Source organism: Echiichthys vipera (genome assembly GCF_963691815.1).
Source record: "Echiichthys vipera genome assembly, chromosome: 16".
Classification (NCBI taxonomy): Eukaryota; Metazoa; Chordata; class Actinopteri; order Perciformes; family Trachinidae; genus Echiichthys; species Echiichthys vipera.
The window spans coordinates 26,927,065-26,942,159 of record NC_139841.1 but is presented as its reverse complement, the minus strand read 5'-3'; the positions used below and the strand labels follow the sequence as shown (position 1 = coordinate 26,942,159).

General features: G+C 48.1%; 1 protein-coding gene across 1 annotated transcript in view; it reads right to left on the bottom strand.

The window, feature by feature from the left end:
* LOC310958884 (zinc finger SWIM domain-containing protein 6-like) overlaps nt 1-15,095 on the bottom strand; it is a 51,103-nt gene that overhangs the window by 15,021 nt on the left and 20,987 nt on the right. The window contains exons 2-7 of the mRNA XM_083930034.1: nt 7,691-8,047; nt 5,957-6,105; nt 5,714-5,864; nt 2,103-2,282; nt 272-448; nt 20-166 (exon numbers count right to left, since the gene is read on the bottom strand). Of these exons, the coding sequence (XP_083786160.1) occupies nt 20-166; nt 272-448; nt 2,103-2,282; nt 5,714-5,864; nt 5,957-6,105; nt 7,691-8,047 (1,161 nt within the window). The remainder of the gene's footprint in view (nt 1-19; nt 167-271; nt 449-2,102; nt 2,283-5,713; nt 5,865-5,956; nt 6,106-7,690; nt 8,048-15,095) is intronic.

Genomic DNA, 15,095 nt, shown 5'->3' with positions numbered 1-15,095 from the left:
CGCTGAAGTAGAAATTGACCTTTTTTGTGAGTGCGGAAGAACTCCAGCTGTTTCTGCTGCTGCCTCCGGAGCGTGTTGACTATTGCGATGGCGAGCCTGAGTGCTTCCTTGGGGTAACCGTGTGATCTCAGTGCGTCCACTCGGGCACACGCAGTCGGGACGTGCTCTGCAGGAAGAGAAGAAGAAGAAAGAGGCATTTTAACATCTCCCCCTCTATTTCTTTCTTTATCTGTTAAAATCTCTCTTAGCCACGAGTCCCCTGCTCTCTCACCGTGCCACAGGGGCCACCCTCGGGCGTCGAAGAGGGAGCTGTCGAGGTTGCCGTGGTAATAGTAGTTGGTGTAGTGGTCCTCAGTGATGATTTGCTGCAGGTGGGGGTCCTGCCAGTGCAGGTCGCAGGCCTCGATCGCCCGTGTGAACACGGTCCGGTGAGGCAGAGTGAGTGAATCTGAGAGAGGGGAAGACAAGATGTCACGTTTTCACACCGGGAGGGCGTGAAGAGAAAAGGACAGGTGCATGCTGGGAGGTTAATTATTGTAGTTTTGGCTGCAGAGGCGACTGTGACACATGGGGGCTGTGAAAGTACTCGTTACCTTCCTCAGAGTCATAACTCGGTCAAACATGAACGCACAAACACCATTCACATATTTTTACATTCAGTGAATCTTAGGACGCACGCACACTGTCCAAAAACGTTTTTTCAGCTAAAGCCTAGTGCGTTTGAGCAGTGTGAGTGCACCTGCTCCGCGCATAACTGCAGACAGTTGGCTGTCCACAGCCCGTCTGGGAGAGGTGGGCTTTTGTAGAGCGTGTTTGCACATGTACGAGCATGAGCGTGCGCACGTGTACGAGCACGAGCACGAGGCCTACGGCGGTTCTGAGGTCATTTCCTGTGCGCCTGTTGGGACGTAGAAAAAAGAAGGAGGGACCATGCGCGGACATTTAAAACAATGGCGGTGAAAGGTTCACGTTGGTGTGATGCGGAGGTGGAGTGTTTACTGCAGATTTGGTCGATGAAAAGATTCAAAAACAGTCGACAAGACGCACAAAAACTCCGAGGTCTACGGAAAGATCTGGAAACAAAGCCACGCATCGCCATGAGGTCATCAATGCGTGTGACGTGTTACGGCGTGATGACGTATAGGCAGCAAGAAGCATTCTCCGAGGCCCAGGTAGTGTGAGTACAAACGGGCCTGGAGGGGGGGACAAGGACCCTAAAGCACGGGGGCGCGGTGCGGAGGGTCAGTGTGAGTGCGCCCTTACACTTTCCAACAATGCATCATCCCAGATGTCCATCACAAAAAAATGTCCATAAATCTGCTTAGAAATCATAGAAAAAAGACGCTTTTTATAACCAGAACTTTCCTGAAAATCATCACGTTTTGATATTGTCTTCAGTGGCCTGTACCTCTGTGAGTACACTGCACACCGGAGCTGCTAACAGCTAATTCAGCAAACTTTTAATGATGCAAAAGAAGGAAAAACACTAAAAAAAACACAGTAGCATGCAGCGTAAAACACTGACTCCAAGGCCTCAATTATGGGAATAAAAGTAAGACGAAGAATGACAATAAAAGTAGAATCCATTAACGTTTTTTCCTGTTGCATTAACAATAATTCTTGCGTCTTTCCACGTAAAGATATTGAGTCCCAGTGTTAAAAGAATGCCGATAACGCAACCAACGCAGGGCCATTACAGATGAAACCGCAGCGGTAACAACAGCGCCCGTCGTCTCATCCGAAACCTTTTTATTACCGCCTGATAGAAACCTTTGTGTGTCTGCTTTTTCCCTGATTTGGCGGAAATAAAGCTGCAGGACCTCAACTGTGTCATTAGGCTCATTCTATTAGCCGCACTAAAAAGGTAATAAGGGCTCACAGGCGCGGAGACAGAAGGAGGCTTGATGAAAAGACAGAAGGAGGGGGAGGGTGGAGAAAGAAGACTTAAGAGCCTTAATACAGAGAAAGAGGAGGAGGAGGAGGAGGAGGAGGAGGAGATGCTGCAGGAGAGAAGAGAAAGCAACCTTCACATGTGATGCAGGAGAGGGTTTGGGAGTAATAAAGAGGGGAGGGCGGCGTCTCTTCTGCGGGTGTCATCTCACCTGGGTTGCCAGGAGGGCCCTGGGGCAGAGCGTTGGTCAGATTGGTCAGCTCGCTGCCATGGTTACCGTCCTCCAAGGGGCAGACGTCCACACCGTTCCACCTGCGAAGCTGCCGGAGCCAGAAACCCTTCTGCTCGGGCTTATAGTGGGGGTTCAGCACGATGCACATCCACAGGGCCCCTGCACACACACACACACACACACACACACACACACACACACACACACACACACACACACACATGAACATCCATCACACTTTGAGTGATCTCTCATCCTGCAGCAAAACCCTTGCACATACACACATATAGGATCGTTTATCGTGTTTCAGTGGAATCATATCGTCATGAAGTGATATACTGAGACATCATGATGCACAATAACATCATTTAAAGTGAAAAACAAGCACAGACTAAGTCATTTTTCAGGAAATCTGCACTAAAGTTCTTAATAACAAAAAGAGAAAACACTCAAAATCATCTTCATGTGGTTAATTCATATCGACTATTCATGTAGGTCATTGAATTTCCTGTCATGTCATGATATATATTGGTATTGAGATATGAAATGAGTTCATTTTGGGACGTTTTCAGGTTTTTCTAGTCGTATCATTCACTGACAGGCCTCATATTGACACATTTAACCCGTTAGCAGCTACGGAAAGACAGATTTAACGCGGCGTGAGGGGCTAAAACAACATAACATTGATCATTTCAACGATATTTGGTGATATGAATCGATTTCCAGGTGCTTTCCATGACTGGAAAACTAGTCTCTAAGGGCGCCCTCCCACTGTGCCTCCGTCCCGTGCCCCGTGCTTTAGGGTCCTTGTCCCCCCCTCCAGGCCCGTTTGTACTCACACTACCTGGGCCTCGGAGAATGCTTCTTGCTGCCTATACGTCATCACGCCGTAACACGTCACACGCATTGATGACGTCATGGCGATGCGTGGCTTTGTTTCCAGATCTTTCCGTAGACCTCGGAGTTTTTGTGCGTCTTGTCGACTGTTTTTGAATCTTTTCATCGACCAAATCTGCAGTAAACACTCCACCTCTGCATCACACCAACGTGAACCTTTCACCGCCATTGTTTGAAATGTCCGCGCATGGTCCCTTCTTCTTTTTTCTACGTCCCAACAGGCGCACAGGAAATGACCTCAGAACCGCCGTAGGCCTCGTGCTCGTACACGTGCGCACGCTCGTGCTCGTACATGTGCAAACGTGCTTTACTAAAGCCAACCTCTCCCAAACGGGCCGTGGACGGCCAGCAGTTATGCGCGGAGCGGTTGCACTCACACTTGTCACACGAAACGAACTAGGCTTGACCCGTAAAACCTGTTTTGGCCCGGAGCGGAAGGACAGTGTGAGTGCGCCCCTAGTCTCTAAATTTCCAGGTTAGAGTAGAGCCAGCATTAATCTGTGCATCTAACGATCGTTTTCCGTTCTAAATTAATCATTGAGTTTATAAAAAATTTAAAAAATCACAATTTTCTTGTTTAAAATTCAGTTTCCTGGAATGTGAGACGATGAAAAGCACCAAATTATCCCGTTTTGAGAAGCTAGAATCATAAAACGTTCGTCATTTTTGCCTAAAATTTGACAAAATAGTCCGTTAAAAACAAGTAATTGACTCATTGAAGCTCTAATTTGTCACCTCGCCCACAGCGAGAGAGACAGACACTAGTGTAGCAGCTTATTAAAAAGATAAAGTACTGAAACGATTCAATGCCGGTGCTGAATTTGAATAAAAATACATTATTTTTAAAGGTGGAAAACCATTTAAATGTTAAATACATGTGTAAACTCGAATAGAAGTATGTTTTTAATAAGGTGTGACAGGTTTACGTTTATTATATTGGTCTGCGAGTTAGTTCTGCGAGCATAAAGACGTCACAAAGTGTCAGAAAATAAAGAAAATTAATGTTAATATAATAACATAAGTCCAAGGAAACGTCTTCAAAAGGACCCTTAAACCCTCAGATAGTGCAATAAACAGAGGGACGCAGCCAATCCTCACTTCGGAGTAACGAATATTTTGCATTTTTGCTCAAAAAGATTTAATTAATCTTGTGCGAACGAGAGCGGAGATCACCTGCGTTGTTGCGTACGAACGCTGGATACAGATGGTAAAAAGGAAAGTACACAAAGAGAGAGAGAGGGGAGGGAACCGTGGACACGCTGAAGGATAAATGACGGATGACAGATGTCAAAATGAAACGGGAGGAGAAAAGAAAGGAAGTGAAGTGAGGAGAGAGAAAAGGGAGGACAGGGGAGGAGAGGTGAGGGGAGGGAAAGATGGGGGGGGGGGGAGTGGATGCATGAGGGAGGCCGAGGACGGGGGGAGGGGACAGGAGGAGAGAGGCTTTTATTCTCCCGTCTCTTTGTTAGCGCTCGCTTCAAGGACAACAACGAGGAGGGGAAAACAGAGCGCCGAGGAAATTATGTCAAGTGACGAAATGCAAGAGCAAGAATCCACAACGGCGAGGGGGGGGGGGGGGGGGGGGAGGTTAACGGGTGAGGAAAAACAAAAACAGATGGGGAGAAGGTGCGAGAGAAGAGGATTGTAACCTTCAGGCCGTCACCTTTTACGTGTTGCGTCAGGGTTTCGGTGATTTGATTTACACGTTTTGCCGACGACTCGCCGTTTTATCTTCAACACAGAGCGAAGCTGCTTCTTTGAGCAGTAATTACATCCGCACCCGTGACATTTTACACTTATTAAAATATATTCAACTCTTATTCTAGTGCAAACCACTTTGGATTCATTGTCTCATCTCATCTTCAGCCTCTTATCCGGGGTCGGGTCTCGGGGGCAGCAGCTTTAGCAGGGGACCCCAAACTTCCCTTTCCCGGGCCACATTAACCAGCTCTAACTGGGGGATCCTGAGGCGTTCCCAGGCCAGAGTGGAGAACATTTAGAGCCTACTCACACTGTCCTTTTGGCCGCGGCCAAAACCGGTTTTTCAGCTAAAGCCTAGTACCTTTAAGCAGTGTGAGTGCACCCGTCCACGGCCCGCTTGAAAGAGGTGGGCTTTAGCGGAGCCGTTTGCACATGTACGAGCACGAGCGTGCGCACGAGCACGAGCACGAGCACGAGCCCTACGGCAGTAGCGGTATGTCCGCCTGTTCGGACATGTAAATAGAAGGACGGACCATGCGCGGACATTTAACAACAACAACAATGGCGGTGAAAGGTTCACGTTGGTGTGATGCGGAGGTGGAGTGTTTACTGCAGATTTGGTCGGATGAAAATATTCAAAAACAGTCGACAAGACGCACAAAAACTCTGAGGTCTATGGAAAGATTTGTAAACAAAGCGACACACACGCGATCAATGCGTGTGACGTGTTACGGCGTGATGGCGCATGGACAGCAAGAAGCATTGGCCGAGGCCCAGGTAGTGTGAGTACAAACGGGGCTGGGGCGCGGGGGGAGAGGGACAAGTACTCTAAAGTCCGGGTCTCGGTCCGGGAGGACAGTGTGAGTACGCTATTAAACACCTACGAGGTGCCACAGACTACAGTATGCTGTGTGTGTGTGTGTGTGTGTGTGTGTGTGTGTGTGTGTGTGTGTGTGTGTGTGTGTGTGTGTGTGTGTGCGTGTGTGTGTTACCTAGTTCGTCCCACAGCTGCCTGTACTTGTCAGTCATGGTGGTTCCCTGTTGCCTCCACAGCGCCAGTCGGGGGTCGCCCATGAACTGCTCTGTGATCAGCGTCAACATGCGCGCTCCGTTGGAGTCCCTCATCTTCAGCATCTCTCTCACCTGCGGGGAAGCAGAGGTGCATCCTGGGTAAGACTCAGGCGCTCAGTATGGGACGGGCTGCGCGGTATGCGGACGCTTTTGCCTCATGTTACCTTGCTGAAGAGTAAGTTGAGCTGCTTCCCCGAGCCGTGGTACCCGCCCTGGGAGAGAAAGAGCTTCACCTGCTCCTGGACCTGCTCCTCGTCCAGATGCCAGCAGTTCTCATCGTCCACGCTGGCGCCCGCCGTCGGATCTGGAGCTCCTGTGGCGCACAGAGGAAATCAATTTGACGCCATTAAACAAATACAAACATCTATTTATTCGTTTATTACGTTCAGTGGTGGAAGAAGTAGTCATTTCATAATAATGTAAATCATATTATTGGATTATAATCTCTCAGTCTTATCATGTAATCAGCATCTATGTGTTAATTATAGTTTAATAATAATAATAAACAGGATTTGTGGAGCAACTTTCATGCAAAATGCAGCTTAAAATGCTTTACATTAAAACAAAGTAAGATAACTATTAAGTGATAAATAAAAGGGAAGAACAAACAATGAAATAGATAAAAATTAAAGGAATTAAAGTGATGAGTCAGCGGCAGTAGGAGCAGCTAAATGATTGAGTAAATCACATAATAAAACATGGAAAATGCCTTAAAAAAAGAATAAAAGGTCTTTAAAATGGTGGGATTTGGTGTTCTCAGGTGCAGCACTTTGAGTAAACGTGCAGAGTTACTTTGCACCCCAGACATAAACACGCCTGCATCAGCACATAGTTCATCTTCTGCATAAACGCATTAACGGTGCTGGTTAAAGCTTAAACTCCGATCGATGCTATGAACGCTGCAGAATCTGCAACAATGAGCAGCCGACGACACTTCGGCGAGACTCAAGAGCAGAACGGCGTCGAGGATTTGCCTTCAGACGGAGATTACATTCACATGTGCACACCATCTGAGCTGCCTGTTCATTCATGTTACGTTCTACTGTCACACGTGGCTAAATAGCACCATTTGTTACATATTCAAATCAAATCAACCTTTATTGATACGACACTTCTCATACAGAAAGTATCGCAAAGTGCCGAGTCACAGAGATGAACAGAAAAAGAGAAACATCAAATAAAATCAGGAGAAGAAAGTTAAAAGAACCCACAGTCATGCACAGAGACACACACACATGTATACGTTCATACATACACACAGCCACGCTGACACACAGACACACACACTCACACCTACACAAACACTAGCTGTCACTACAGAGACATGGCCGGAGCAGCGAGACCTGAGGTACAGAGGAGGCTAGAGGAAGCTGCCTTTGGGGGGCCGACCACACTGGGAGAGATCCCAGTCCAAGGTCACAGGGAGCACCGCCACAGCGACCACCCCAACCCGGGCAGACAGGAGCCTCCGCACCAAGGTGCAGAGCCCTCTAGCCGCCCGGGCCGGGAACTGTCCACGGGACAGCACCCCCCGCGGCCAGACCAGAGACAACTCCCAAACTATAAAGTTTCCAAAAATAACTGAGGCTACATCCACACTGCTCTGTTTTCATTACATCACATCACCATTTATGTGTGTGTGTGTGTGTGTGTGTGTGTCTCCTGTTCTCCCTGAACAGCTTGTATTTTTCCCGGAGTCGTCTCCGAGGACGTCCGTCTCCAGCTGGAGATGGAGACTGAAGAAACTCTAACAACAGCGTGCGTTTTGCTTGTGCGTGTGTGTGTGTGTGTGTGTGTGTGTGTGTGTGTGTGTGTGTGTGTGTGTTTGCACTCGCACGCGTGTCATTCGTCCCCTAACACAGCTGAATAACCACGGTTATTCCCGCCCCTGCGCTCACCGTGCACCTGGTTGATCTCGGAGTTCTGCGACAGTATCTCGTCGGCCAGTTTCTGCGCGGTCGGCAGCACCTCGGTGTGGTGCACCGTGATCAGGTACTGCACGAACTTCTGCAGCTGGTCTCGGTTCATCTGGAAGAGGGTCTCTGAGATGGGCAGGCGCAGCTTGACCTGCTCGGGCTTCCGCACCCGGAACAGCGAGAGCGCCACCACGTGGGCGCAGTAGAAGATGTCCTTGTTGCCGCAGCTGCACGTCACCGCCGTGATTTTGCAGCGGTCGAAGCTGACGCTCACGTTGCAGACCAGCTCGGGCTCTGAGGACGTGGCGGGTTCCCGCACCGTGCCGCTGAGATGAAACCCTGCAGAGAAACAAGAGGACACGTTGACGGTCAGCCATCTGAAGGGAGTGGGTGATTGCGCCGTGTAGCTGTCGGACAAAACAAGATCATTCACACACACAATGATTGTTTTAGCTCCTGTGGGACAGTGGAGGCGTCACTTTGGGTCATGTTTGGCCTGTATTTGCTCTCTTTTAGCTCTGTCTTTGGTCTCCACCGAGCCCCCACCACAGCGACTTCCTGTTTGATCCAATCAGGAAGTGCCAAAGACTGCAGTTCTCTGAGTGTCCACTAGGGGCAGGTTTCATAACAGAGCAGTTTCTCATTGAGCCCCATGTTAAACAGGCCGTTTACACAGCATCATTAAACCTGTTTAAGGACAAAAGAACATTCTAGTCTGTGTGTTTAGCTCAGATCTCCATGACAACACTGAGGGGGAGGGGCTAGTTTTTATTTTATTGGAGGTTAAAGTTTATGAATAATTAGGGGCGTGGCCTCTTGAGTGACAGCTAGCCTCTGGCCCTCACTTCTCCTCGGAGGTAAACGTCAGCCAGATGGACGTACGCCCCTCCCCACAACGTCACATACATGCCCTTTTTTGGTCAGAGGAAATGAGGAGGAGTCAAAGACAAGATGGAGACTCCCGTAGGCGAGGATGATTGGATCAAGTTGAGAGAACGGACCTCTACGGAGACGCTACGTCTGTTTGTTGTACAGTCTGTGGTCTCCACCAGTGCCTGTGTGAAATATGTGCCTCTGCAGCTGCTGCAGTCGACCTTTTGGTGCTGCACAGGTAGCGTACAGAGAGTGTTGTCACTGAAATCAGCTTCCTGCTGTGGCTGAAAACAGCTAAAGAGAGCAGAGCCAATGAACCGAACCAAAATAATGAGTTTAAAGTCACGTAAGCTCCTTTTTTACACCGGACAAAAAAAGAACCTCTAACAAAAACGTGTGGCTTTTGCCTTTATTGGGAAAGGTTACAATCGACGTTCATTCCAGGGGACAAACGCCGTGTCAACGTGTATCCACCAAACTAAACAGAGAGAGAGAGAGGGGAGTGAAAGGACAGGGAGGCGAGGCCTAAAGGTCGTCCAAATACTCTCATTTGCTTTTCATTTCCCTTCCACAACACCTCCAGAGCTTTCCTGACCCTGAACGCCTCTCCGCGCTCGCTTCACCACGAGAACCTCTCACGAGATGAAACCTACACGTGTGTGTTTGTGCAAGGGGGGGGGGCGTAAACATCGACGGAGACGCAGATTTCACTGTGGATTTGAACTTAAATTTACTCCGTGAACTCTTAGAGGAAGTTCATGCATCTGAGTTTCTCTGACGGGAAAATAAACGCATGCGTTCGGAGCCGAGGAGGAGGAGGAGGAGGAGGAGGCTCGTTTTCTGTTTCAGGGAAAAACAAACGCGCTGACACAGATCTGAAAACACTGCAGATTCAAACATCGCGTCGTGCACATGAGAGAGCAGACTGTGCGCACTTCATGACCGAAATGCTTCTGGAATGACACGACGGAGACGAGATGAGTGTGTACAAGTGTGTATCTGACTGTTGGCAGAGATAAGAGACGGTGACGGCTGCAGACAGCGAAGAGTTTATCGTGTGTGTGAACGTCTGTGCCGTCCCCGTCTCACTGCAGGGAGCACGCAGTTCTTTATAACAGACAAGATAGAGCAAAGTAAAGAACAGACAAACACCTAAGCCGCATGTTTATTTTTGTCCTTCAAGGCGAGATAAACAGCACAAAGACGCACTTCTTGCATCACGTTGTCGTGCAAACTGAGCGACGGATGACAGATTATCAGGAGGAGGTTTTGAATCTTTGAATCAACTGGGAACAAACGGGGAAATGGAGTTTTAAAAAAGAACAATAGACTGTTTTAAGAGAGGACGAGAAAGAAAAAGACCAACACCCGATCAAACAGTGAAGTGTCCTTTTAATATAACATTAATCAAAATATGTATATATATATATATAACATGTTAATTAGTGAGCTTTAAAGGCGACGGTGGCCACGCAGCTGTTTTCCAGTCTCTGTGCTAAGCTAAGCTAACTGCGTATTTACTGTAAAGACATGGTAAATGGACTCGTAAGGCGCTTTCACAGTGTTTGTCACATTCACCCGTTCACACAGACATTCACACTGATGGCAGTGGACATCTACAGACCATCTAATCTAACCATTCACACCACATTTACACACCCATGCGCAGCACGTGGAGCAATTCAGGGTTCAGTGTCTTGCCATCAAGGACACTTAGACATGTTAACCAGTGGAGGTGGAGATCGAACTGCCGATCTCTCAAATGGAGGACAAACCACCCAACCACTGAGCCACAGTCACACACACTCGCACGCAAGTACGCACGCACGCACGCACACGCACACGCACACCCACAGCGGTGCTCTCCGTTACGCAGCCCTGCCCCAGTCATGCCTGGCCCGGAGTTGAACTACTGACGTAACAGAAAGAGAGAGTGACTCGAGGAAGAGGAGGAGGAGGAGGAGGAGGAGGAGGAAGAGGAGGAGTGCCGCTGTGCTGCTGTAAAAATCGGTATGCCCTCAGCTGAGTGAGTGTGCACATGCAGGAGTGTATGCTTGGCGGCGAGCCAAAGCCCTGAGCTCAGCATTCTGTAATGCACTTCCTATCTGTGTGTGTGTGTGTGTGTGTGTGTGTGTGTGTGTGTGTGTGTGTGTGTGTGTGTGTGTGTGTGTGTGTGTGTGTGTGTGTGTGTGTGTGTGTGTGTGTGTGTGTGTGTGTGTGCGTGCTTCACAGCTTGCATAATACAGCTCTGAGCGCCACATAGCAACCAAACTTAACTGCTTCACCACCGACCGCACGACACCAGCGTCCCTCGAGTTAGAAACCAGACTTTTTGACTTCACCGATCACTAAAGTATGAAAGTGTGTCGTCTCAGCAGCGTGTGCGATCATTCCTAATGATATGAATAGTTCCGCATTTACTTTTCTTTAACGCACTCTTATGTTTATGTTTAATAAGAACCAGGAGATCGATCCGTTGTTTCCCAAAAGCCCGAGACGACGTCCTCAAAAGTTTGTTTTGTCCACAGCTGCAATCAGAAAATGACTCAGCTCTGTGTTCCACTACCCGTGCTATCATACCATTTAGAGCGCACTCCCACTGTGCCTCCGTCCCGTGCCCCGTGCTTTAGGGTCCTTGTCCCCCCCTCCAGGCCCGTTTGTACTCACACTACCTGGGCCTCGGAGAATGCTTCTTGCTGCCTATACGTCATCACGCCGTAACACGTCACACGCATTGATGACGTCATGGCGATGCGTGGCTTTGTTTCCGGATCTTTCCGTAGACCTCGGAGTTTTTGTGCGTCTTGTCGACTGTTTTTGAATCTTTTCATCGACCAAATCTGCAGTAAACACTCCACCTCCGCATCACACCAATGTGAACCTTTCACCGCCATTGTTTTAAATGTCCGCGCATGGTCCCTCCTTCTTTTTTCTACGTCCCAACAGGCGCACAGGAAATGACCTCAGAACCACCGTAGGCCTCATGCTCGTACACGTGCGCACGCTAATGCTCGTACATGTGCAGACGTGCTTTACTAAAGCCCACCTCGCCCACACGGGCCGTGGACGGCAAGCGTGCCACTCCTAGGCTTTAGCCGTGAAACGTGCTCGGGCACAGTACGGATGGACGTGTGAGTGCGCCCTTAGTCTGTCCTAATGCAGTTTGTCAAATGGAAAGTGCCAAAAACACCAGGATGTCCGACCAGCGTGCTTTTCCGGCTATTACGACCCACAATCCTCTGCGGAGCACAGATGAAGAAGGTCAAAAGTGGTACTGTACGTCCTGGCTGTGCGTATACCGCATGCAACAGTGCGCACTGGAAGTAAAAACAGGGTTCCTTCACATTTTCCATTTCTAAATTCCAGACTTTCCCTTTTTTCAATCATTTAACATCTGAATACCAATTGTTCGACGCTTATTATGTAAATAAATGGTTCTAAAATGCAACTTTTAACACGTATGTTAAACTTTGACTGTGTTTGCCATTATGTTGCCACGTAATCATCTTTACCTACGTGTTGTCGCTCATGATGAGTGAATGAACTCCAAACTGAGGCCTGTTATTGTTATTATATGTTACGCATGTTCAACACACACTATTTTATTCAAGCTAAACGCTAAAAGAGGGAAATTAATAACTGAGAAGCAGCAAAGCTAAAGAAGTAACAGTGGAGACGGACTATTAACCAGGAACTACCTCAAAAACGCCGTCTCCGTCTAAACAAAAGACACATCCGATGAGATATTTGTCTCGTTCTCACTCACGAGTGTTGTGGTGTAAACAGGGCCTTAGCGTGCGGCCCTTCCTTCTAAGACCTTCAGTCTCTCCAGAACCTGCAGACGCTGTGAACGCACGCGCCTGGAGACCGGGATTTAACACTTCGTTGCCAATTAAGCCCGAGGTAGTCGACTTAAGCCGTCTCTGTAGGATTAGGTGAGGAGGGGAAAACAAGGCCGGGGCGGCGGTATCTCAGCTCCCAGAGTTCAGCCCCGAGGAGACGAGACCTCCGGGCCGTGTGCAACGCCGCCCGCTGACACTGGCTGCAGGGGGTCGCGCTCAGCCCCCCCCCCCTCCTCCTCCTTCACACTCCAGTCAGCCGCTCAGCCTCCAAAGAGCTTCTCAGCCCGGGTGTGCTTAGTGTTAAGTGTAGTGTGTGTGTGTGTGTGTGTGTGTGTGTGTGTGTGTGTGTGTGTGTGTGTGTGTGTGTGTGTGTGTGTGTGTGTGTGTGTGTGTGTGTGTGTGTGTGTGTGTGTGTGTGCTTCTGGTGACAATGGGGAACCTAATCCGTCACCTGTGGAGCAGCAGAGGCACCTCAGGGGCTGTCGGAAGCAGAAGTAAACAACCAATCAATAGTGACGTGAGAGGACTGCCTCCTGAAGAAGAGAGCAGCTTCCTGTTGCACTCGAGACAAAATGATCGTTTCTGCGTCCACGAGGAGCCGCTCTGGACGGCCCCACGTTAATGTGGTCTGCAAGGAGGAAGGTCCCACGCAGCACGAAGAAGAAGAGGAAAAAGAATAAGACGAAGACGAAGAAGAAGAGGAAGAAAGAAGAAGGAAATTAAGACGAAAGAGAAGAAGAAGAGAAGGAAGAAGAAGACAAAGGTGAAGAAAAGAAGAAGAAGAAGAAGAAGAAGACAGACAAAAAAGAAGAAAACAGATAAGACAAGGAAGACAAATAGGAAGAAGAAGAAAAGAAGACGAAGAAGAAGAAGAAAGTAGAGAAGAGAACAAGGAAGACGAAGAAGACAAAGAAGAAGACAAAGAAGACTAAGAAGAAGAAGAAAAGAAGAAAGCAGCAGAAGACGAGGAGGAAGAAGAAGAAGAAGAGAAGAAGAATACGAAGAAGAAGAAGAAGAAGAAGAAGAAGAGAAGACAAGGAAGCAGAAGACGAAGAAGAAGGAGAAGAAGAAGAAGAAGAAAAAAGCAGCAGAAGACGAGAAGGAGAAGAAGAAGAAGAAGAAGAAGAAGAAGACAATGAAGGAGAAGAAGAAGAGAAGAAGACGAAGAGGAAGAAGAAAACAGAGAAGACAAAGAAGAAGAAGAGGAAGAACCACCGTGTGCGCGTCCTTGAGACTCTAGCACATGTCTGTGGAACTGATAACAGAATAACCGACGCTTCATCGAAGTGTTCGGCGGTTGCTATGCTAATGCTAACTGATCCCTGAGATGCTAACAGAGGCAACATCAAAAGAGAATCAGGCTAAATCTGTTATTGTAACATGCGTCGCCACGTGGCGTAGCAACAAGAAGGAGTCACGATGGAGAGGAAGAAACGGTGCACGCATCAGCAGGAAAGATGACGATGGTGCAGCGAGTGATGTCCGTTAAACATCCTGTTGTAAGAACGTGAGCACCGCGCAGAGTCTTTGACGAAGCCGTACAAATATTATATAATATATAAATAAATATATATAATAAAATTTCATCGACGATGTGTTCAGACTCACATCTGGCATCAGTGCTGAAAAACCAGCGTAGGCCTGACGTTTACGTATAAACTCCCATCCCTATCGCCATGGGAACCAAAACCAAATACGTAAATAACATAAAAAAGAAGCGCGGAGGAACGTCAACTGAGCATCGGCGACCATTAGAAGCCAAAGTTAGGTGTGTGTGTGGGTGTGTGTGTGCGTGTGTGTATGTGTGTGCGTGTGTGTGTGTGTGTGTGTGTGTGTGTGAGGAGCTGGAGGATCTGTGTGAACTTAAAAAGGAGGTCAACGAGGATTTGAGTTAACCGGGTCAATCTGTGTCCCTCTTTAGCGATTGTCACTTCTTACAGTACGAACTAATCAGTGCTATCTTTAGACGGGTGTGTGTGTGTGTGTGTGTGTGTGTGTGTGTGTGTGAGTGTGTGTGTGTGTGAGACACCATAAATAAACCCTGTGTATTCTGTCCACCGGCCAAATGGCTCACTAGGATTCAATAGATTGTTGTTTTTGTATTATCCTCCTCCTCCTCGAGGGCGGCTCGTCTTATAAATCTTATATAGTGGTCAGCACTGTCTCCTCACATCGAGAGGGTTCCTGGTTTGAATCCTGGGGCCCTTCTGTGTGGAGTTTGCATGTTCTCCCCGTGTCTGCGTGGGTTTTCTCCGGGTTCTCCGGTTTCCTCCCACAGTCCAAAGACGTGCAGGTGTTCGGTTCATTGATGACTCTAAATCACCCGTAGGTGTGAATGGTTGTCTGTCTCTGTTCGTCTCTATATGTCCTGTGATAGACTGGCGTCCTGTCCAGGGTGGACCCCGCCTCACGCCCGATGTCAGCTGGGATCGGCTTCAGCCCCCCCGCGACCCCGACCCCGGGATAAGCGGTTGAGGATGAATGACAATCCAATACGTTCTAAATATCATGTATAATAATGTTAAATATTCTTAATGAAGTTATTTTTGACTAATTATTTTATATGCTGCCGGGTATTTAATGTATTTTATGTACAAAACACATGAAAACATGATGCATTGATACGTTTTTTATACGTCTTAGTCTGCAAAATAACTACAGCTGCAGAAATA